The following is a 24,878-nucleotide window of genomic DNA, read 5'->3' as shown; positions in this document are numbered from 1 at the left end:
ATCCATTGTTGGATATAGGCCTCCTCCAAACGTCTCCAGTTCTCTCTATCTCTAGCTGCTGCAATCCAGTTTGTTTCTATTCTCCTTAGGTCGTCGGTCCATCGGGTCGGTAGTCTGCCTCGACTTCGCTTGTCGGCTCTTGGTCTCCACTCCAATAATCTCTTCGTCCATCTTCCGTCTTTCATTCTAGCAACATGTCCAGCCCACCTCCACTTTTGTTTATTGATTCGCAGTATAATATCGTCTACGCCAGTTTGTCGGCGTATCTCCTCATTTCTCACGCGATCTTTTAAGGTCAGGCCCAGCATTGATCTCTCCATTCGCCTTTGTGTTACCCTCAGTTTTTCGGCAGTAGCTTTCGTTAAAGTTTGGGTCTCTGCTCCGTAGGTCAAGACTGGTAAGATGCATTGGTTAAATGCCTTCCTTTTCAGGTGAATTGGGGTATTTGCCGCCCATCCCAACGTGATTCGTCTATTTAGCTCGCAGATTTGGTTGTCTCTGGTTATTCTAATTTCATGACCCAAGTATGTATATTTATCGTTTAATTTTACCTTGTTGTGGTTGATCTGTATCTCTTCGCTGGGAACCATATTGGTCATCATTTTGGGTTTCTTGAAATTTATCTTCAGCCCAGTTTCTTGTAGTATGTCATTCAGTTCTTGGAGCATGTCTTTGATCTCTCCCAGATTATCTGACAGAAGCACGATATCGTCCGCAAAACGTAGATGGTTTAATCTTTCTCCATCGATGGATATTTCTTTCTGTTGCCATGTTAGTCTTTTAAATGCAGACTCAAGAACGGTAATGAACAGCTTTGTTGACATGGTATCACCTTGCCTGACTCCCCTTTTTATCTTTATTTTATTAGTTGCTGAATGTAGACTTATGGTTGTTGTGGCATTTTCATATATATATATTTTTAACTATATTACAATATCTGTGGTCGACCCTGCAATCTTGTAGTGCTCTTAAGATGGACGGTAGTTCCACTGTATGCAAACGCCTTTTTAAAGTCTACAAATATCAATGCCGAGGGGCGGTTATATTCGTGAGTTTTTTCTATCAGGGTTTTTAGGCACTGCAGGTGATCGTTTGTGCCGCAATTAGGGCGGAAACCGGCTTGTGCCCGAGGTTGGTAAAAATCCAGCTTTGTCTCTAATCTGTTCGTTATTATTCGGGTGTATAATTTATAAAGATGGTTAAGGAGACTGATTGGTCTGTATCTTTCCAGGTCTGCTATATCTCCCTTCTTGTGTAAGAGTACAGTTATTGAATTATTCCACTTTGTTGGGATATTTTGATTCCATAGGCATAGATTAAAGAGCTTTTGAATTTTGGCTATCAGTACTGAGCCTCCTATCTTTATCGCTTCCGTGACGACACCGTCCTCCCCCGGAGCTTTGTTATTCTTCATCTTTTTTAGAGCCTTATAAATTTCGTCCAAGGAGATTTCTGGGATATCTTCGGAACCCTGATTTTGAACCTTCCTCTGTTGATATTCAACTATATCTAGAGTCGATTGGTTGCTATATAATGTCTCATATACTGATTCCACAATTTGTAACAAATGTTCTCTGTTTGATGTGATGTTGCCATTTCTATCCTTGAGTTTGACTATTTGTTTATTTCCATTTGTGATTTTGCGTCTCATTATTTTCATACTCTTATTTTCCTCAATGGTTTTGATGATTTTCTCATATTTGTATTTTCTTAGGTCTTTTCTGATTTCTCTTGATACTTCCTTGTTCATTTTATTTATATCGTCGTTACTAGAGTTTTCGTCGCTTCTCAGTATTCTTCTTTGTTCCATTTTTTTCTTCCTTCACGCTTTTTGGGCAGCATTTCTTTTGAGCTTCTGTTATTGCTTCTACTATTGTGTCATTTAGGATGTTAATATCATTTGTTGTAGATTTTTCTTGAAGGAATTTACCGATATGATCTTCAAAATTTTGTTCGTTGTTTGGATGTGTCCATACGTTTATTTGCTTCTTTTTTATCATATTGTGTCGTTCATAGTTGGTATTTAACACAATGGTGGCTCTCACCATACGATGGTCGCTTGATTTCGCAAATTTATTTAGCACTGTCACATCTGTAAGTATGTATCTTTTATCAGTGATAAAGTAATCGATCTGGTTTGTCGTCTTCCCATCTGGGCTTTTCCACGTCCATCTGCGGTGAGGTTTCTTCTAGTAGTAACTGTTCATTAGGAATAGGTTTTTCTCTAGTAAGAAGTTTAAAAGAGTGTCGCCACGGTCGTTCCGTCTCTGACTTCCAAAATTTCCAAGAGCAGTTTCTGCTGGATCCAGTTTTGTTTCTATTTTGGCGTTAAAGTCTACACATATAACTGTGAAATGTGTACGGTTGTTTGTCACTTACAAACAAACAAACAACCGATTTTGGAATACTGTTCAGTTATTTGGTCACCCTATTTTCAGAACAATATTGATACCATAGAAAGAGTCCAGCATAAATTTTTGAGATATTGTGCTTACCACGTCCACACTACTATTGAAAATCATGATTATTTCCGTATCGAACAACAGTTATCTTTACCCTCACTCAAGAACCGTCGTGACATGCCAGGAGCTATATTTATATATAAGATCATACATGGATTTATTGATTGTCCAAACCTGTTAAGCCAGATTAACTTTAATGTTCCCCATCGAGCTCTACGGTACCACAATGTTTTCAATATTCCTTTCCACAGAATAACCTGTGGTATTCACAACCCATTGGATAGATACTTGAGGCTATTAAATGATCGTGATTGTGATATTAAAAAATAACTTTAACTCAGTTAAAAAGATCTCTTGCTTTGTGATATGTATATTGGTATTGTTGTCGTTATATCTTCGTGGTTATGTTCGACTGCTAAAAGGCATGTGTCGTCTGCAAATTTCGCAATTGTGTTAGGTTCTAATGATGGAATATCGTTGGTATAGAGCAGGTATAGCACTGGCCCCAGGACACTTCCTTGTGGAACTCCAGCTTTAACTTCTCTTAATTCTGAATATGCTCTAACTCGAAAGTATCTGTCGGATATATATATGATTCTAGTAGTTCAGAATATTAATTTGGTAAGTAGCATCTCATTTTATGATACAATCCGTCATGCCACACTTTGTCAAAAGCCTGCGCTACATCGAGGAAAATTGCGGAACAGACTTTTCCTTCTTCTAGAGCTTTTTCTACTATATCTGTTATTCTATGCACCTGATCTTTCATTGAGTGGCTTTCTCTAAACCCAAACTGATGATTAGGAATTAGATTTTTTTCCTCTATAATCATTTTTGGTCTCTTCAAGAGTAATTTTTCGTATAATTTAGACATGACAGGTAACAGTCAAATAGGCCTATGTGAAGAAGCTTCTTGTGGAGGTTTTCCTGGTTTTAGTGTCATTATAATTTCTGACACCTTCCATAACTTTGGTACGTACCTCAGTCTAAAGGACGCATTTATAAGATGTGTTAATTTTATTATAGCTTTCATTGGAAGTTACTTCAACACTTCCCCAGTAATTAGATCAAATCCAGGAGCTTTCTTTGGATTTATATTTTTTTTTATTTCCAAATATACTTTTTTGGAGTTACAGGGCTAATCTCCATTGCATCTTGATCGGGGAGCTCCCAGTTAATTATTTCTTTTTCTTCATTTGGTTGAAAAGTATTTTCTAAGTGGTCAGCAAACCTGTTGTCCTTTTGTATATTGCTTCTTGCCCAGCTACCATTATTATTTCTAATTAGTGGATTCTGTAAGATTGGCCTTTTTAATCAATTGGTAGCCTTCCACAATGAGTAATCAGTGGCGCTATCATTTGATAGTTCACTTAGGTAGATGCTAACCGATTCGTATTTAATTTTTTGAATTTCTCTTTTTAATTTTTGTGTGGCATTATTTAATCTAGTTTTATCAACTGGTGCTCTAGACTGATGCCAATTGCGTCTCAGTTTTCTTTTTTCGGTTATCATTTCTCTGATTTCTTTCGTGTAGTTATTTCCTTTTATTCTTTCGACACTGTTCGTGCTGTTGTTCCAAGCAGCTTATTGTACATTTTTATTGAGTAATTCTACTTATGCCACTAGTTGATCAACAGTTCTTAATGGAACTGAAAGGTTAATCTTCTCTTCAAGGTCTATCTGGAAACTTTTCAAGTCAGTATTTTTGTTAACAAGTCTAGGAAGGCTTTCTTTTTTGATAACAGTGTCACTGAGTGTGAGAATAATTGGAGAATGGTCCGAGTTCATATCCAATGCCTCTTCTATCTCTAAGTAATTTGTTGAAATATTTCTGACTACAAAGAAGTCGATAAGGTCTGGGATTTTATTTGTGTCAGTAGGCCAGTATGTTGGTTTTCCCGTTGATATTCCGTCGCATTTTATATATTTCATTGCTTCTAAAAATTCTTTTCCTTTGGTGGTAGTCAGTCGTGACCCCCAATGCGTATGTTTTGCATTGAAGTCTCCTCCAAGGATAAATCTATGTCCTTGACTGGTCAGGAAATCTACATATTGATTTTTCTTGATGGCATGTCTTGGCGGATTGTAAACCGATGTGACGATTACCATAGTTTTTACATTTAATTTTTACTAATGTGGCCTGAAATTCTTTAATTCTGTATCCCATTTTCCTGATAGTGCGTAACATTTTCTTTGATTATTACTGCACCACCTCCTTTGGCTGCATCATCAGGATGAGCAGTATGATAAGTTTTATAACCCCTAAATCTAATATATGACTGATTCGTAAAATGGGTTTCAGAAATTAGGCATATGTCTATTTTTTATATATCTAGTATCGCTTGTAGTTCTTGCTGATGTTTCAAGATGCCATTTGCATTCCATTCTACTATTCATAAACTACTCGCCATTACCAAGTCTTTTAGGTATAGCTCCTTTGGTGCTATATTCTATTCTGGTTATACGCTCGTCCAGGTTAGTTAATCTCTCTAATATTTTCTGTAGTGTTTGTTCTATTTTCAGATCTTGTTGACTACTACAGTTTTCTTCGTTACTTTTACCAGCTGCTACCATGCTATAAGTTCTTGTTTTGTTTTCTTCTTGTTTTGGATTTTCTACAGGTTTTGGATGCATTCTTTGTCGTTGTCTGGGTAAGGTCTGTTTCTTGTTATATTTATATTTTAATTGCTAATATTTAAGAGAGCTCTTGAAAACATTCAATGCGTAGAGAAAGATACGGCATCTGACGGTTCAGAATAAAATGCAAAACAGGAGATAAAAGAAGTATCGGAAGTAGACGAATATCTTGGCTGGATAATCTTAAGAGAATGGTATAGTTGCAGGTAAAAATAATTCTTTGGAGCAGTTGCTGAAAGTTAGAGTGGGTATGATTGTTACCAACCTACTTAATGTAAATGTCACTTAATGCAGAAAATAATGAGGCCGTTAGGACGCTAAAAAACTCTAATGGAGTAGTGCAAGCAAGTACACTTATAGATAATAAAATATTAAATTGTAAATAAAGAGTTGATTGTTAGTTGAATGCATTACAAGTTATTAAAAGTAATTTTATTAGATGTAGATTGTGGATAGATACGATACTATAGGTTTACAAAGAGTGCAGCTTATTTTGTAACTTTTTGTAGGAATTAAAATTATTTTACATAATAATTATTAGAAACATTATTACCTTAACAATTGTGTAAATTTTCGGTTACGTAAAGGTATTTAGTCAAATATAGAAAAAGGCTTTTTGTTAATTACCAACATGAAACGAACTCACCACGTTTTAGTTTCTCCAGCGGCTCATGGTGTAGAGAGGGTGTATGAGGGACCACTCCAGGATGATGAGGTGAATCATGAGAAGTCACGTGATGGCCTAGAACCGACGAAGAAGTACAGCTCATGATACCGGAAATAGCCGAGCTTACGGAAACGGTCGTGTCGTGAAGATGGTGTCCATGAATATCTGAATTTGCGGAAGACGTTGTTACGCCTGTTACTAAATCTTGTAGACACATGGGATCTTGTAGATTTTCTAATCGTTCCATGGTAAGGTTATACAGGTTTTAAGTAACTTGAAATGCTTCTTAGTTGTTTGGTTGTGTTACCATACTCTTTTGCTGGAAGTAAAAAAGAGAAATTAAATAAACCAAATAAAATAATATGAATGGAAAAAAAATAAAAAATAACGACTTTCATTAAAAATAGTGGCGGATCTAAGCTGGGGGTCACGGGGGTCATGACCACCCCCAAAACAAAATTAAATATCAATCAAATAATCCTAAAAAAAAATAATTTAAAACCCATCAACCCTATAACCAGAAAGTCAAGAGTTGAAATGATTCAAACTCATTTATTGTAGGGGTAAGTGTAGAATTATACGGAAGCCTTTTTAAATTGCCCTTTAAAAAAATCAACAATTCAGTATTCAGAATACAGTAACACCTCGATTAACAACCTGACTTCCGCGAATTCAGATTTACGCGATTTTCAAATTTTGACAATTCGTCATTTAAGTGCCAGAGAATCGTTCAATTATCGATGAGATAGAATTACCGCCCACACATTATTGCTCATTCAATGTACATGATATGACTTTTCGCACGAAATCAGCACAGTTTTATTTTTATTAGGTATTTCTTATCTTCAGTTTTGTCTACGAATTGGTTGTTTATAATTTGAATATGTATTATAATTGTTGAGACTGTGTGCTACATTTTATAATTTATCTATAATAAATATAAAAGTGAATATTGTTGTTGCATTAGCTCTGTCTGATACGTTAGTGAATACAAATAAAGGAACTGGGGGCTGCTGTCCAAGGTATTTGTGAAACTGTGAAACAGTAGTTTGTGTTAGTGATGTTTTAAGTACAACTGTATCACTTAGTCGTCTTCTTCAGTCACTAAAATTAGATTTTAAGTAGGCTACTGAGACCATAGAGGACACTAAATGCATTAGTAAGTAAAGCAAGTAAACAAATAACTGAACAACTAGACATTGAATTGAAGATTCCTCGTATAGTTTCTCCTCAAACCTGTCGTCAAAACCAATCTGCCAACTCTTGCAAAGAATATTTCCGAAGATCTATTTATTTACCCCTTTTGGATAATATCTTAACTTCCACATTCCATATATTATTATTGGACCAACTACTTACTGCATATCCCACAGTAGAACAAGAGTTTTCACTGTGGATTCAAAAGCGGAAAAGAGTCGTGCAAAATAATGTAAAACTTCCTGATTGTATTTTAGAAGTATTAGAAAACTGCGATATTCATAGCAGTATACCTATATATCCAAATATCAGAATATTTCTGCATATATTAATTACACTGCCAGTCAGTGCAGCAACAACAGAGCGTTCTACGCTTAAGCCTCCAAAGACTTGGCTTAGAAATAGAACTTCTGTGGAAAGTTAACTGATTTAGCACTCATTAATGTGCATTCTGAAATTTCTCTAGATATTGATGCAATCATAGAGCGATTTGCTAAATCGGATAGGCGAAAAGAATACATTTTTATAAAATTATATAATATTTAATTTTCTTATAGTATTTTTAATCACCAAACTTTTATTTACCACTCGTTGCCGGCTGTTGCTGACGATTTGTGCACTTATAGCCTTATATACGTAAATAATAGAAATAACTATTCCTTAATTATATTATGTTTTTTGTTGAATAAATTAATTTTAATAAAATGCTGTTTACACTTATTCTTAGGTTTCTTCTTCATTACGGAAGGGTGGCTATAACTACAGCAAATTGCTCTCTATCTTGTGCTGGTCTTAGCATCGAATGTGTGTCCATGCCTGTCCAGTCTCTTACATTCTTCAGCCAGGAGCATTTTTTTCTTCCTGGACTTTTTTTTCCTTCTACTTTCCCTTCCATTATGAGTCGTAGAAGGTTACATTTTTCTTCTCTGTGAATATGTCCTAGATAACTCGTTTTTCTGTTGTTTACAATATTTAGGAGTTCTCTCTCGGTCCTCATTCTTCTCAGCACCTCGTTACTGGTCACGTGCTCTGTCCATGAAATCTTCAGCATTCTTCGAAAAACATACATTTCAAAGGCTTCTATGCGCCTCATACTTGTAATTCCGAGAGTCCATGTTTCCACTTCGTGTAGCAATAAGGAATAAATGAATGTTGTTACAAATTGATATCGGATATTCAACGATAAGATAGAGTTTATTAGAAATGTTAAATATATTAATTAATGTTTACACTTACATTGAGTTATTGCATTTAAAATACTTAACTTTGGTTTATACTTATTTATCCTTGGTTCGTTCTTGATTTTGTATCCATAGGATAGGTGGGTTTAAATTGTCTTTAAAATAACTAGTTTAAATTGACAGTCCTTGATTTTTCAGTATTTATATTTTAATAACTTTCCTTTGGTTTAATAGTCTTGTACACTTGATTTTACTGTCATAGAGTATGTGGGTTTAAATTATTATTTTTTGTTTAAGTTTAAGATCCCTTAATGTTGTACCCTTCTTTGCACTCGTATGGTATTTGGGTTTTAATAACTTTTCATTTGTTTAATATATCGCTTAAAATATTTATTGAGAGAATGGTTCCCTTACATGAGGCACAAATTATATCAATCGTAAAGGTACAACAATCTTAATCTTAAATATTTGGGGATCAGCCATTGAAAGGTGCAAAAATTTAAATCCTGTATCAAAATCACCCTCAAGACCCATGACCCCCCTAACAAAAATTTCTGGATCCGCCACTGGTTTATTGTATTTGATCATTAGATTCAATGTATTTGTAAAATTTTTATTAAAGTTGTTGCTAGAAATAAAACAGAATTTTGCTTTAAACCTTTTATTTGACTTTTTACTTCTAGATCGGATAATGCTTTCAAAATATGTTTAATCAATTAAATACTTAATCTATAGGAAAAAAGACGTCATTATACATTTTAAAGTATTTATTCTAAAATGGGATTTTCAACATTTTTGCAGTGAATTCTCGACTTCAGTCTCGCTGGTGGTAGAATAAATAAAAATTAAATATTCATATAATTTTATTATGGTTAAATGTAAAAAATAATAAAAATTGTCCAGTTGTTTAAAAAATTCACTAGGTTCTCCTATCCAACGGATCTTAATGATTTAAATTTTATTTGAAAGTTTGAATGCACTTTTACATGTAAAAAAATTTTTAAGTATTTAAATCTTTTTTGTTGACTTTGCGTAATTTTGAAAATTAATTTCAAAATTATTTTGTGAAAATTACTGGATCGACTGTGCTGAATGTGTAGTTGTTTTTTATATTAAAAACATTTTTTGGGTAAATTTTGAAGGTTCTATACGACTTTTAAATACCTGAACAAGATTATTAAAAATCCTTGATTTTCACCTTTTTTTAAAGAGGTTTACTTATTATTTGTTCAATTTGCAATCAATTTATCTTTTTTGCAATTAAATTTTTATAACATGCATAGCTGCCGAGATATAACCAACGAAAAGAAGAAAAAAATTAGCAACAAAAAAATTAGAACAAAAAAATAGGATGATATACGGTTTACCGAAATAAGGGGCTTTTAGAACAGATACTGCCTGGACTATGAGTTAATTCATAGTTCTACACACATGGTAAACTACTACAATAAGTATTTATAGTCTAGTATTTACCAGACTACTTACTACTGCAGTGAGTAGTGAAAAGGGTACTGAAGAGATCTGACGGTTTAGGAGGCTAAAACCCCGAAGGAAAACCTCAGAAGGTCTGATGAAGACAATAATATTAATATTGTTAAAGCTTCTATTTTTTTATAAACTTCATCTTTTTTTAAATATGATAGTGTTGCCCAAAATCGGTCTTGGTCTTGCAGTCTTGGTCTTGTTCTTGTTCTTGCGTTTTTGCAAGACCAAGACCGCCTAATTTTAGCAAGACCAAGACCAAGACTGACAGTGCAAGATTTAAGCAAGAACAAGACTAAGCCTGCGAGACTCTTGCGTCTTGCAGTTAGGACTGAGTGTGGTTTTAACGAGTATAGTAGTTCGGGTATATGCTTAAAGACTATGAGACGCAAAAAAATATGTAATAAAAATTTCAAAAAACTGGACTTATGCGCATTACAAACAATACCATAAACATACATACCCAATCAAAATATTCATTAAAAAAACACATTTGACACGTGCTCAGAGGTCATAATTACAATGTAAAAATAAAATATTTTGTACATTCTTTTCCAGACGACTTCTTCACTCTGAAATTAATTGTCCATATTTTGAGAATAGCCGCCCTCTAATCATAAAAATAATATTCTTGCATTGCGACACCGACAGTAATATCGTATCGATATTTTTTTAAATATGTCACCCTAGCTAATAAAAAATATAATTGTTACGGACACCCACTTAATAATTCAATTTTTTTCCCATTATAATTTGGTCAGGAGGAATATAAATAAACAAATCTTATCGGCCTAAGACTATAAATTGTTTCTGCTGAGTGTGCGATCATTCGGTTAAACAAAATTTGCTGAAAGAGCGTGGCTAATATTCAAAAGTACCGAGACAAATTAATAACAGATAATGTTAGTAATGAAGTATTTAGAATAACGAAGTAACGATATATAATTCTCAGTTTGTTATTAGATACTTAGGGTATTGGATAGTAACGAACACAAAGTAACTAGTAGTATAGTAGTTACTTTTTCGACATTGAGTCTAATGTAGTAATTGTTTTTCATCTAATCTTTGTTGTTCCCGGAATGACAAGTTTACAATTTGACATGAGGGACAAACATTCAAATAGTTCTAGTCCGAGTAGTGAGCGTTAGAGTTATAGATCTAAAAGACCTAAAAGCAAATTTGATGAGTTTTTCGAAATAATTCATGCATCCCAAATTGCTTTGTGTAAATTGTGCCTACATAAAAAGGTTGAAGATCAACAACTGAGAATGATCAACAGAAACACGTCAGATTTAAGGAAGCATCTAATATCTTTTCACAAAAAGGAATTACAAATATTTCGTCCCGAAAAAGCAAAATTCGGTGGAGATATCACAAGCTTTTTAATAACCTCTAGAAAAGGTGGACATGTAAAAAAATATAGTTACTACCTTATTACCAATTACATGTATTATGTACCTACGACTTTATTTTGGTAAATTAATGTATTTAAAAGTAGGATCTCCTTAATTTAAAATAACTTCTTTTGATCACCCTTGTTTTTTAACTATTCTTTATTTTTTCAAGTTAGTTTTTTATATAAAAGTAGAGATAAGATTGGTAAAAACATTTATTTTGCTTTAATAAGTGGATTATAGTTTGTTATCTTATCACCTAAAAAATCTGTACCCTTGATACATGTATGTGGATTTTTTGCCCATCAGGTCCATCAATCCCTTTCTAGGCAGATAATGTTCTTTAAAATACAGGCATGCTTATGTCATTAATTTGTTTTTTTTTTGTTTTAACCATGTTTTAGCACATGTAAGCTTAGTAAATGCAAATATTTATTAAGAAACAGATTGACTTCCGTGGGGCCTGGTAGATAGCTGAGTTAGTTAGAGCATAGGCACGGATCGCTTAGATCGTCGCTTCAAACCCCACCCGGTGTCAGTTGTTTAGACATTTATTAATTTGGTTAGTCTTTATTATGGCTATGTTAATTCAAGTTTAAAATGTACTTACTCTGTTACGTTGTTCTAAGATCTAAAGTAACGTTTAATAAATAGCAATAGGCTAATTAATGGGTAACTGCAAGACTTGCAAGACTCTTGCTCCAAGACCAAGACCAAGACCAGGTGTATTGGCGCAAGACCAAGACCAAGACTGTCTAAGTCTCGTCTTGTTCTTGCATTTGGGCAACACTAAAATATGGTAACCCAAGGTCCATTCTACTCAGGAAAGGATAAAGAAATTAGTAAAATGAAAGTTATTTATATAATTTTTTTCTTTATTGTTTTTTACTGTTTTTATTCGTATAATATTTTAACTAAACCTAAAGGAAAAAATCAGCACAAAATAATTCAGTGACTTGTTCAAATATTACTAAAATTATTAAATTATTTACAGTATTAATAATATTAATAATAAACATAAATAAAATAAATAGGTGTATACCCCCGTATTATAAAGAAAATGGTTTGTATATTTAAAACCTAACTTAATTTTAACTAACAGCAAAAAAATACTGTCATCTTTACCTTTTCAATTGCTGCAATCCGTTTAAGATCCGTAAAAAATCCGCTTCGGCTAATAATGTGGAATCTCACAAATCACACAACTAAAATCACTCAAGAGCTAAAAATCTGGAGATCACTTAAAAAGGCGGTAAGTAAATCCAGGTGCGACGTGAAACAAAGACCAAAAATCGCTTAAGTCCACGAAAAAAGCTGCGGAGCTTAAAAACAGCTTTGGCCAGGTTTAGATCGGATCAAGCAGCAACGCGTCGCGGCGGTGAAAGGCGCCAACGACGCCGACGTCGGTCTGAGAGCTTTGCGGATACTAAGCTCGCCGCGTTTTCCCTCCCGAATTTTCCTGTACCCCCGACGATACTGATGCGCCTGTTTTCGCTAATTTTAACAACACTTCTAACGACTAACAAGATTCTTGGATTACGGTGTATTCCTTAATAATTTTTTGAGATGAAAATAATACCTCTGAACAACTTATTAAAAATAGGTATAGTGAAATAATTTATTTAATAATTAATTAATTAATCAAGGAGGTAAGTCATATATTTGGGGTGTAAATGGCAAATACATATTGTTAAAATATATATTGTCATACGTAAGTGTATGTTACAAGAGACTATCGGCTACGTAACAAAAAATACAGACACAGACAAAAATATTACATATTTTAACTTGAGTCTATTTTTGAATTATTTTTATTTTTGAAAAGTTTTGTACTTTTTATTGCTAAATAAGTTTTGCTGGGCCATTCTACGTATATTTATTGTCAAGTAATTTGTATATTGAAGAGCTACAACAAATTTATTGAGAAATTAATGAAATAGTCTGATTTTGCTTATACATTTAATTAGAAAGAGAAACAATAATGTCAATAGAACACTTTTTTACGGCAACATTGTAAAAATTTAGTACTTAGTATTTTCTCCTCTAGCTCTAGTGATAGCCTGCATACTTCTAGGCATGCTTTGCATGCTTGGATAGTTGTGAATCCTTAAGAAAGTCGATTCCGTTCCTCCTGTGCAGCAATTCTTACTTCTACAATTGAGTTTGGAGCTGGATTTCTTACTCGTATGCGTCGTTTTAGGATTTCTCATACATGTTTTATGTGATTTGCACCAGGTCTCATTGGTTTCCAGTCTAAGACCTCATCCTCAGGATATTGTATGACGGTTCTTGTGACATGTGTACTTTCACAACTAATTCCACCCGATAGCATAATAGAACCGCCACCAATACTAACATTCTGTACAAGATTGCATTCTGCGAAACGTTCCCCAGACCTTCTGGATACTTGACTACGTCCATCTGGTTTCCATAACTGTATCCTTGCTTCATCTGTGAAAAGAACTCTTTCCCATTGATGTCCGTTCCAGTTAACAAGAGCTCTTGCAAATTACGGGTTTTGTGTCGTGGAAAAGCCGTGGAACTCTGGTAGGCTGTTTTGGATTTAAACCAACTACTTTAAGTCTTCTCGTCACTGCTGCTTTTGCTGGTTTGGGTTCTTTATTTGTCAATATTTTCTTGTTTTTTTTTTGGAACAGGTGAAATGTGTCTTGGTGAAACGATTGCCCTTTTCATTGACATGAGTAACATGCCCAAAGGACCAGCTTCTGCTAGATTTTTAGTACAGAGTGTGTTGCTCTGAACTGCACTAGTTTTTTGAAGCTGTTGTGTGCTCTTGAGGCGCAAGACTTGAAGTGTTTTTGGATTTCTTTCTGCCCTTATGAGCCCGAAGAGTATCTATGTCCAACTATTCCATATTAGAAGGACTAAAGTCCACATCTACAAAATGTTTCGGTTGCATGGATATATTCCACAAACTTTGAAAGCATAAACTGCTATTTGACTACTTTGGCATCTTAGATATGCTTTCCAAACAGCTCAGCTACGGTCCAATTGGTTTATGATTATGAAGCATCCATTGCCATCCAATTTCACTATAATGATGTTTGAGGGAGACATGAATGATTTGTCTAGTGGCTGCATTTTGACAGAGGCATGAGGTCGTAAGCTAATTAAATTTATATTTTCTTAAGCTGTCATATTTTTTCTATGAAAAATCATCAGTGGTGGAATAAATGTGCCACTAGTGCTCATACAACACACAACAGTCACAAGAGACTCTCCTTTGGCAGCACTTAAGACACCAACTTGCCATTGAGCTTTAAGGCACACAACTTTAGGTACCTTACTCTGTACGATGGATAAACTAGTCTCATCCACATTAAATATGCGCTCAGAAGAATAATTACACTTTTTAACTCTGCCTCCAGGATATCGAAAAACCCATTGACAGCATTTTTATTGAAGTTATTGGCTCTGGAAAATGATGTAGCTGTTAGTTTTAGAATAGACAACACATCCTTATGGCGGTGTAAAAAGTGGTCAAACCACGCTCTGCCAGCTATTACAATACCAGAAAATGGATGGTTTACTTCTTCTTCTTTAATTCTTGGGAAGCTTTTAAAAAGTCCATCTTGTTCTCTGACACAGCTTCAATTGCCACTTTTCTTTTATCTTGGTCCCAACATTGGTGATAGTGTTTCTCATTACGTGGATTTACAACTTTTCTAGTCATCTGTAACAGAAAAAAAAACAAATCTGGTAGGAGCAAGACAGATTCGGTAGCCCATATAACCACCAGCGATTACCCATATTACCACCTTCGCCATCTTGAAAAGAAACTCGGCCCCATTAGTTGAAAACTAATTATCATTAACTACGATGTAATAATACTAAAACAATTTCTATATATTGTAAAGTTCGTAGATAGGAAGTTTACGACAATATACACACAATTAATACTTGTAATAAGCTATACATCCTCACCTTTCAAAGTTTTCAATTTCGCAAAAACACAAAAACGTCAGTCACTCAACTACTGCTTAAATAAATGCGTTATAGCTTCTTAGTGACTCTCACACAAATTACTACTTATAGTTCCTGCGTTCTCCGCTAGAATTCGTTGGCTTGATTACCAGATAATAGGGTAACCCATAACCCATATTGCCACTTATAGCCCATATTTTCATCTTTGCCTCTACCTATAATACTATAATAGTAAGGCAAGACTTACATAGAGATACAAGATACAGAAATTCCTCCCCAATGATTGGAATATTAGAAAACTTTGCACCGTACACAAAAAAGGAGATATCTTTAAATGCTCTAACCACAGAGGAATTACACTTTTAAATGCAGCGTATAAAATATTTTCCACAATACTATGTCACCTTATGGCACCATATGCAGAACGGATAGTAGGAAAATACCAGACTGGTTTCAGAGGTGGTAAATCGACAATTTATTAGATTGTAACCCTGAAACTCTTATCTTAACTTATCTTTTTATTCTTTCTGGGTAGAAAATTTTCATGTTGTGACTGGCTGTATGGCACTTCTTGCCTATGCCATTGAAACAAAAAAAAAACCCTGAAACAAATTTTACGTCATCGAAGCAGTGACTCCGTAACACTGAAAATAATACTACCACAGAGATAAACCGCCGATTTTGCACGGCTAACAGATGCTATTTTTGGCTCAATCTCCTCCTTAAATCCACAATTATATCGAGAAATACAAAATAAAATTCTGCAAAACAATACATATTACGCCCAGTTTTAACATATGGTTCAGAGACCTGGACTCTAACAAAAAGTAATGACATGTTAGGATGTTTCGAAAGAAAAGTACTAAGGCGAATCTATGGAGAAGTGAATGATAATGGAGCGTGGAAAAGACGATACAACTTCGAACTTTATAGAATATACCAGGAACCAGATATCATAAAACATATTAAGATAGGACGTCTGAGGTGGATACGCACGTAATGCGGATGGAACAAAATTAACCAGCTAGAAAAACGCTCCTTGATAGACCTATTGGCCAGAGAAGAAGAGGAAGACCCAGAATAAAGTTTCTTGTTAACATTGATATAGACATGAGAAATATAGGAATACGTGTTTGGCGGAGGAAGGCGATGGATAAGGACGACTGGAGAGAAATTCTTGAGAAGGCTGGGACCCCCGCTAGGTTGTAATACCAGAATTATGATGATGTAAGACAAGACTTGAGTAAGTAAGAAATTTGTAGATCGCCAAAGGTACATACAAACAAATTATGGAATTTCCCAACAGTTGGCAGTTTCAAGATACGTTCTTGCTAATGAGTCACAATTTTTAACTGATTGTTGGACTATAAAAATGTTTAACCCAAAAATGATACGCCAAAAAACCTTATAAATTTTATTATTATATAGAAATATTGTTCAAAATTTCGTTCATTAAAGTGTAACTGTATTTTGTCTAAAACAAACAAAATAACAACTTTTTGTATAATTTTCTTTTTTTTTTAGAGTTTTTCCACGTTGTATATGGCTGAGGAACAAATGACACTTTGTATAAAGTGCCATACAAAAATATTACATACGTTTAAATCTTAATTAAATTGGAGATAGGATTTGGGATTGGAGAAGGGATTTAAGTGTTTCTCCTTGTTATTCTGTTTTATGTTAAATGTTTTCCTAGTTGTAAGTTTTTAAGCCATCGTTAGTATTTTCATTTTGCAAAAATATTGGTTAAAAATATAGACTTAACTAATATTAACATCGACAATCTCAATCACTTTCAAAGATTTTGATGATTGTGAACTACAATACTCTCCAGGTCTTCTTAGTAATTAGCGATCTTGGGCTGGAGAATTAATTACTCTGTACACTGAACTGTCAAGCAAGCGGGCCTGTACATATAATAAAATAATTTTATACTAAATTTTCATTTAGATTTTTTCCGCAAGCTATACAAAATCATCAATTTACTTTAATCCGGTATAATAGCTACCGAGTTCATTACTTTATTATTATAAACCGTCAAAAGACCGAACTAAGTCCGGGAGTGTTTAAGCTAAGTCTGCAGCTTTGCTTCTAGTCCGACACATCGACCTGGATTTTGTACTCACAGTCGAGCTTTTCTACATATAGCCACAGATTTTCAGATTTTACACAGATCAGCGACGGACTTATGGATTTTAGGATATTTGGCAAGATTATTTTGAATCAAATAAGGAAAGGAAAATTAAAAAATTAAATCTTTACAAACTATTTACCTATTTTCATTTTTTTATGTTTATATTTTTTTTTTGTTTAGAATATATGTCAAAAAGCAATAAAATGTAGATATAAATATTTATTGTCGAATAGTTTATATTGCATATAAAAATTGTACTCTACTTATTGCTGTAATCACTCCTTACTGTTTTGAATAAAGATCATGTATCAATATATCTTTAGTTCCGTTTAGTTTATACATATTTTACTCGAGTTATCGTGATCCATTTGAACTGGAGGGAATTAGCTAATTCACAAAAGAAACTTTCTGGTCTGGGAATACTGAGATAAATATATAAGATAAAATAACACTACCTGGTATTCCATGTAATCACCGGTCTTGGAGAGACAAATTTCATGCAAGAATGAGATTGTATTACGAAAACAAGTAGCGAGGTCCTTAAAGAAAAAGGTTTAAATAAAACTTAGTAGAACAAAAATATATTATCTAGAATATTAGATTGAGTATTATTAATATTATAAAAAGGAAATTTAGTTTGTTTACATATTTCGATCTAGCAGAACCTCATCGGCTATGGCAAAATCATGCCACTAATCAGGTAGTGATAGACTCTACCACTGACATAAGTATATCTGCTAGCCAACTGAGCCATCCAGTTGAACCTTAAATATTTGCCTAAGAAGAGCTAATTAACGATATGCTTATAAACATTGAATCATAGGTAACGCTTATATAGGTTTACCTTTCATAGGTTTGCATGGTTTCAATAAAAGCATAATCCACAAATTTTAGGCAACTTAACATGCAATCTAACCTAGAATGATCAACAACAAGCTACAAGATTCTATACCCAATAAATATGAAAAAATAACAGATGAATGATTTAAAAAAATGATATGTTAAAATAAAACTTTACTAAACAACTGAAAATATAGAAATAATAGAAGACAACTGATTGACAAAGTAAATTATTAAATATCTGCCAAGAGTACATAATAAAGTTAAAGGCAGATCTCAAACCAGATGTATAAATGAGGTAAATTGCTGGTCACGGAAGGGGCCAGAGGAGCTGTTGATGATGATGATTCATCTTTACTTACATCTTCTCTGTATGTTTTTTTCATTTTTTCTCAAAATCCGTTTGTTGTTATAACCGATCGGACTATTCATACATCTTTTGTTCATGTAACCTTCTGGCTCAGGTTTTAGTGTTAAATGGCGGCTCAATAAATTAGAAATTGAAAATTTTCTGGTCTTTTCCAGGAGACAACCCGGGTCTGGAACTAGAACCCGGCTTGGTAATACCAGTGGTAAACCAGTACATAGTCACTGAGCTATGAACTTCACCACTATATGTATTAGAGGAATATAAAGAACTATGTACTCATAAATAGATTGAAGCATATGTATAAATTGGTACCATAAATAATAATCAATCATCCCACTATATATCTTCTTCTGTGCCTATCCGTTTCGAATGTTGGCGACCATTATGGCAATCTGTATTTTGCACACTGCTGCTATGAAAAGATTTGTGGTTGTTGTATTGAACCACGTACGTAGATTTTTCGCCAGAAAATCCTTCGCCTTTCTGGTCGACGTTTTCTTTTCTCTTTTCCCTGTAAAATTAATTGCATCTGATTGCAATCTTTCACTGTTCCTCATGATATGACCGAGGTATTCGATTTTGACTATTTTTATTGTGGTTAACAGCTCTTTTTCCTTTTGTATTCTTTATGAAACGTCCTGAATATAATGTGGTCGGTATAAGATATCTTCAGGTAATAACTATATATTATGTAACAATAAAACAGTGAAAATTTTGTTTTCAGAACTTCCACAAGATTTATTATAAAATCTTAACACTACAGCTGTTTCGGCTGATTGCCTTTCTCAAGTGATATATTTTTGTCATGCGTTTACACTTTATAGTCTTTAATGAAATAGATTGAGGAGGGGAGAACTGTTTATCTCAAGTTGGTCATTCAGAATTATATATATATGTTATTTAATTTGTTGATTTCCATAGATTCTAACAAGGATAGCTTAAGGCCTTTATTTTGAATGTGAAGAATTTGAAATTTGTCATTAAAAGAATAATTATGATCTAGGAGGTGAAGTGCGTATGTAGAATCTGTTTTTCTATTATTGAAAGCCCTTTTATATTCTGCTATTCGTTTATTAAAATGTCTACCAGTTTGACCGATGTAAGTTTTTGGGCAGTCCCCACATTTAAGTTTGTATACACCACTGTGTAAGTGCGTTTTATTTTGGCACTTGTTGTTTTTAATATACTTGCCTAAGTTGTTATTTGTTCTGAAAGATTTTTTTATTTAAAATTTTATTAATTGTTTGTTTGTTGTATCCATTGTTTACTGCTAATTGCTTAATGATATTTAATTCTGTCTTAAAGTTGTATTTTGACATCGGAATTTCTGTTAATCTATGTAACGTACTATGATAGGCTGCCAGTTTATGTTGTGTGGGATATGATGATGAATTGTGTATAGTCGTGTCAGTATGGGTAGGTTTATGAAATGTGGAGAAGTCATGTTTGTTTTTAAGTCTGACAATTTTTAAATCTAAAAAAACATTTATGGATTGATTTTGTTCTGCTTCTATTGTAAATTCAATATGACTATAAAGTGAATTAATATACGATAAAAATTGGTCGAGTTACCTGTTAGTTCCTGTGAAACATACCAGTATCAACTATATATATGACTTTCATGAATTATCAAAAACCTTTTGATAAATACAAATTCTGGGAGATTTCTCACAGCCAGTGAAGATATCAAGATAAATACAATATATTTAACTCGTATTGTTAATATTGACTACCTTTCTGCTAAAAAGAATAAATACCTTAAAACAGATAGAGGTCACTTGGTGAATATGGAAGATTAGTGAAACATGGTGACCAAATGACTTCAATTTACTTTAGCTCTAGAAAATCTTTAAACCACAAGAAGGGAAAAAAAGTTTACTTTACTACTTAAACTATTTATGGTTTACATATGACACTGTTTGTGTCATCAAAGTAAAATATCAAAAGGGATTTTTTTTGTTGGCTTTAGGGTAACAATTCAAGAATTACACAAGGATTACACTCTTCTCGCCCAAGGGCCGATCAGGGCATTTTATAAACGATAAAAGATAGGCCTCGGGCAGATAGGTATTAATACATTAAGGAAAGACATCAGGTATCAACATAGGTGGTTGTTATATTTGTATATTCGTTGTTCTGACGAAAGACAGCAAACAATCGTAAATTTCTTTTCTGTCTAAAGCAAGGAGATGCAGTATATTATATGGGCTTTCAATGTTTAATTTTAAAAGTTTTCTGAAAAGCTCATTGGATTGAGCTCTATATTTTAAACAATCAAAAAAAATATGGTCCAGGTCACCGATTTTATCACAGACTTCACAAAGATCACTCTTAAGTATTTTTATTTTAAATAAATGTGCTGGATAACACGCGTGACCAAACTTCATTCTGCTGATAGTAGTTATACTTTTTCGACTGTAATCGTACTCATTGTACCAAGGTTTTCTCCTTAATTTGGTTTCAAGCCTGGTGTAACGTGTTGGATTTGTAAAGCTGTATTCTTGCCATAAATAGGACCATTTCTTCATCATTCTCTGTTTTGCTATGATTATTTGTTCATCTGTGGTTAATTCGTAATTTATTTGTTCCCCCATTACTATGCTTTCTTTGTCAATTTGATCTGCAATTTCATTGTTTGTTATTCCTGCGTGTGCTTTGACCCAGAAGAATTTTACATAATCAAAAGGGATTAAACTGAAAAAGAATGAAATGGAACCAAATATTAAACAGAGTTCCGAATAACTTCATTATTGAAAACACAACTATAGAAAATGTCGAACACTGTAGGTATTTACATATAACCACATCATTCAATTTGAGAAGAAGAACCAAAATGCCGAAGTTGCGAGGAGGTTTGAACAAACAACTAGTGCCTAACTAAGTAACTAGTAAGAAACACATATGAACTAAAAGTTATGGCTCTGTATGAGTCAACAGAGAAACTGAAAGTAAATTAGAGATCTTTCGATCTGAAAGTAAATAAGAAACTCAGATAGATATTAGAAACAGGACAAAGACCACTAATGTACTACAAAGAAAATTGATGGTACAGGTAGCCAGGCAGAACGTATGATGCATGGATAATCAATGTAATAAAATAGAAATCACGTTTGGCAAATAGAGATATCGGATAACCACCCACAGATGGGTGGATTTTATTTTAAAAATAATCAGGAAAAACTGGACGAAAGTCGCAGATGATAGAAAACGACAGTATAGTGATGACGACGAAAAACTGATTTTTTTATTACTTTTTTTTAATATAATTTCATTATTCGCTTTCTTAATTTTTTTATTATTGCTTTTTTTAATAATATTTCGTATATTCGCTTTCTTATTTTTATTCTCATCTTTTAACCTTACTCGTAAAGTAAACGTACAGCTACGAATATTTTTTGAAATTACTCCTTGATTCGCCACTGTAAAAATTAGCAAGGTTTTTGGATGCCCAAGCGGCGATCGTTGATTGTAAGTGAACGACTACCATTTTCAAGCGTCATTGTTTTAAATGTGAAAGTTTTTAGTGAGGCTGTTACTGTAATTGCCGAACCAGTTAAATAAAGTGTAAGCTCTATTTCAACCCTATCTATTGGGGTCGTTGATTGTTTGGAAAAAAAAATGCGTTGGAAAAAAATAATAAATATATCAATAATAAAAATTGATGATTTTAATTATAAAACAGACTTGATTCTATGATAAAACAATCTTCTCACACGCATGGATTGATTATTATGTTCTTTATTACTTCGTTCTCTTAACGTTACTTCTTCTTTTCATATGCTTCTAGGGTGTCCAGTTACCCACTTCTTCCATTCTAAACCGAAGCTTCTATACTGGCGTTGTATTACTTTTTTCTCTTTAGTAAAATACTAAGGAAATCGTCACGAAACTAGCGCCACAAAATGGCGTCGTCACGAGTAGCGTCACAAAATAGCGGTTCTTTCAGATCGATTCACTACTCTTGATTAATTCGTTTCTACTCATCATCTCATCATATATTTATTCTAAGCAGGATTAAATTAAAAACTGCATGAAAATAACTTAGAAAATACAGGTATTAAATGAGAAGTGAACAATTAAAAGAATAGCTGTCAATAGAAGATTCGATTCGCAACGAATATTAAAATTTAAAAGTCATAAATGTCTTCCAGTTAATAATAATATTGAATTATCTATTTAAATTTTTATGACATTTCTCATTTTAAAATAATTTTATATAAATACAATTATTATTTTTAATCATCTTATTTTATTATTAACTTAATATTTCCTTTGAATTTGACAAGTGAGCCAGAAGTAAACAACGTATGCTTTGTTAATACGTTACCAGGTGGCGTTAGGAGCAAACATAATAATTAATTAAATTAAATTAATTTAATATAACTTATTATTTTTAAACATCTTATTTAGTTATAATAATTAGATTTACTATTAAATGATATTTATTTGTATTTTTATAATTTCATATAAATATAATTTCATATAAACACAATGATGGATTTTTACAATTATTAGTTCGACTATTGTATTAAAGTGTGATAAAAAGAGTTATAAGTAAAATATTTTAAAAATTTTCGTTTTTATACAGCCACAGTGGAAAATTCCATTTATGTACCTAACGAGGGAGTGCCCATAATTTGTTATTTTTTGAAATGTTTTATTTATACTTTTTTGTACAGGAACCGTAAAAAGATCTTAGATGCACTGACAATAACTGCTGCTGAACGTTTTAAATTTTATAGATAACGTAAAAACAAATGATACCATCAATAGTGCAAATATTAAAATATTAACGTTCAAGCGTTGCGTTTACAGGTATATATATATATATATATATATATATATATATATATATATATATATATATATATATATATATAATAGTCTCCCGTTTTATACTGCTGTCGCGGCTTTGGGAGTATAGCAGGGTAGTCTGCTATATCTAGGACCTACGGTATACAAGGAAGGTAACATGGCCAGTGCTACGCTTCAACCGTCTATTATTACCCCTGGTTTTACCCAAGGTACTCATTTTTATTCAGGCTGAGTCGACCTGGGGCCTATAGACATTTTTAAAATGTCTAGATGTTCTTGCCGGCGGTGGGGTTCGAACTCCGGACCACCGGCTTGCGAGGCAACCATCCTACCGCTTGCGCTACGCAGGCCCTATATATATATATATATATATATATATATATATATATATATATATATATATATATATATATATATATATATATATATATATATATATATATATATATATATATATATATATATATATATATATATATATATATATATATATAATTTAAATGCATAAATAAATAAAATCGAATTTGATATTTTCATTATGAATGACTGTCAAATATTAATTTATAGATACAATCGAATTAAATACTCACACTTTTTTGTAAAGATTTAAATGTAAATTAGCCACAATTACCACAATCACAGGAAAAATCATAGTACCTGCCATGAATTTAGAAATATTTACGCATAGTGTAGTATTTTCGTTTCACCCCGAATATAATAAATTAATCTTTTTGCGTCTCTGAGATTGATAATATAAACATTTTTAGTCTGTTTATAATAACACAAGTTGCTTTTTCTTTTGATATTGATTCCGCCTAGATATTAACGCTGGAAATAAACAACAATTTTTCCGCTGATGTGGAGAAGAGAACGATTTTTGAGGATGATATCACTACTAGATGAACCAGCTGTGAAAGCAGTCGATTGCATTGTTGAAGTCATGAAAAATTTTGTCGTCAGGAATTTGTAAGTGTAGCAGTCAAAGAGAACTTATTGGGGTCTGAACGAAAAAAAAATCCTTTTCGGTGATAGTTTTGTTAATTAAAATTGTCTTTTCCACTATCTGGCGGACGATGAATATCGCATAGATCGTTGGCCAGATTCGTTCGAAAACCCTGTTGTTCTGCACATATTTCGATTTTTTCTACTTCGAGCTTTATAATTTTTTCTAGCAATACTTTTTTTGTCCTTCGTAGAGATCTTGTTCCATGTTTCTACAAAAATTTTGCCCAGTAGCTTCTTTTTATGGATTTAATTTTTACATTTACTTCATTTCTTACTGCCTTGTAGTCCTCGTATGTTACATTATTGCTTCTGTACTCCAGGTATGATTTTCTTTTCTTTGTTGTGAAATTTTTGACTTCATACTTGAACCATAGTGTATTATGTCGTTTTCCGGTATTATTTACTTTTCTTTTCCCAGGATCTTCTTCAGTAGCTAAGGATAATGTGAAAAATGAGTTTGGAAATTCTGAAAGATCGAGACAGGATGGAGAAAATTGAAGGATATTGTAGTTGTAAAGGATTACTTTGGAATTGAAGACTTTCTCTATAGCGCCGATAGCGCCTGCTGATCGGCATCTTTTGGGTTGAGACCTAGCTTCAACTAATACTTAAGCCGTTTTCTCACGTTTCTCACTTTTTCGGCCGTTGTTGAGGTTGAGCTTCATTGCCGGATTTATTCCTTGTCCCTTAAAAATCTATGGAACAGATGGTCATCTCCGAGAGGACCCAGAATGTCGATAATAGGCTAA

The 24,878-nt window shown here is 33.1% G+C and overlaps 1 protein-coding gene across 1 annotated transcript in view; it reads right to left on the bottom strand.

The window, feature by feature from the left end:
• Ptx1 (pituitary homeobox homolog Ptx1) overlaps positions 1 to 24,878 on the bottom strand; it is a 190,300-nt gene that overhangs the window by 153,765 nt on the left and 11,657 nt on the right. Inside the window, exon 2 of the mRNA XM_072532923.1 lies at positions 5,749 to 6,085. Coding sequence (XP_072389024.1) covers positions 5,749 to 6,013 — 265 coding nt within the window. The 5' untranslated portion in view covers positions 6,014 to 6,085. The remainder of the gene's footprint in view (positions 1 to 5,748; positions 6,086 to 24,878) is intronic.

Source organism: Diabrotica undecimpunctata, chromosome 5, assembly GCF_040954645.1.
Source record: "Diabrotica undecimpunctata isolate CICGRU chromosome 5, icDiaUnde3, whole genome shotgun sequence".
NCBI classification, from domain to species: Eukaryota; Metazoa; Arthropoda; class Insecta; order Coleoptera; family Chrysomelidae; genus Diabrotica; species Diabrotica undecimpunctata.
This window is presented reverse-complemented; position numbering and strand designations above follow the sequence as displayed.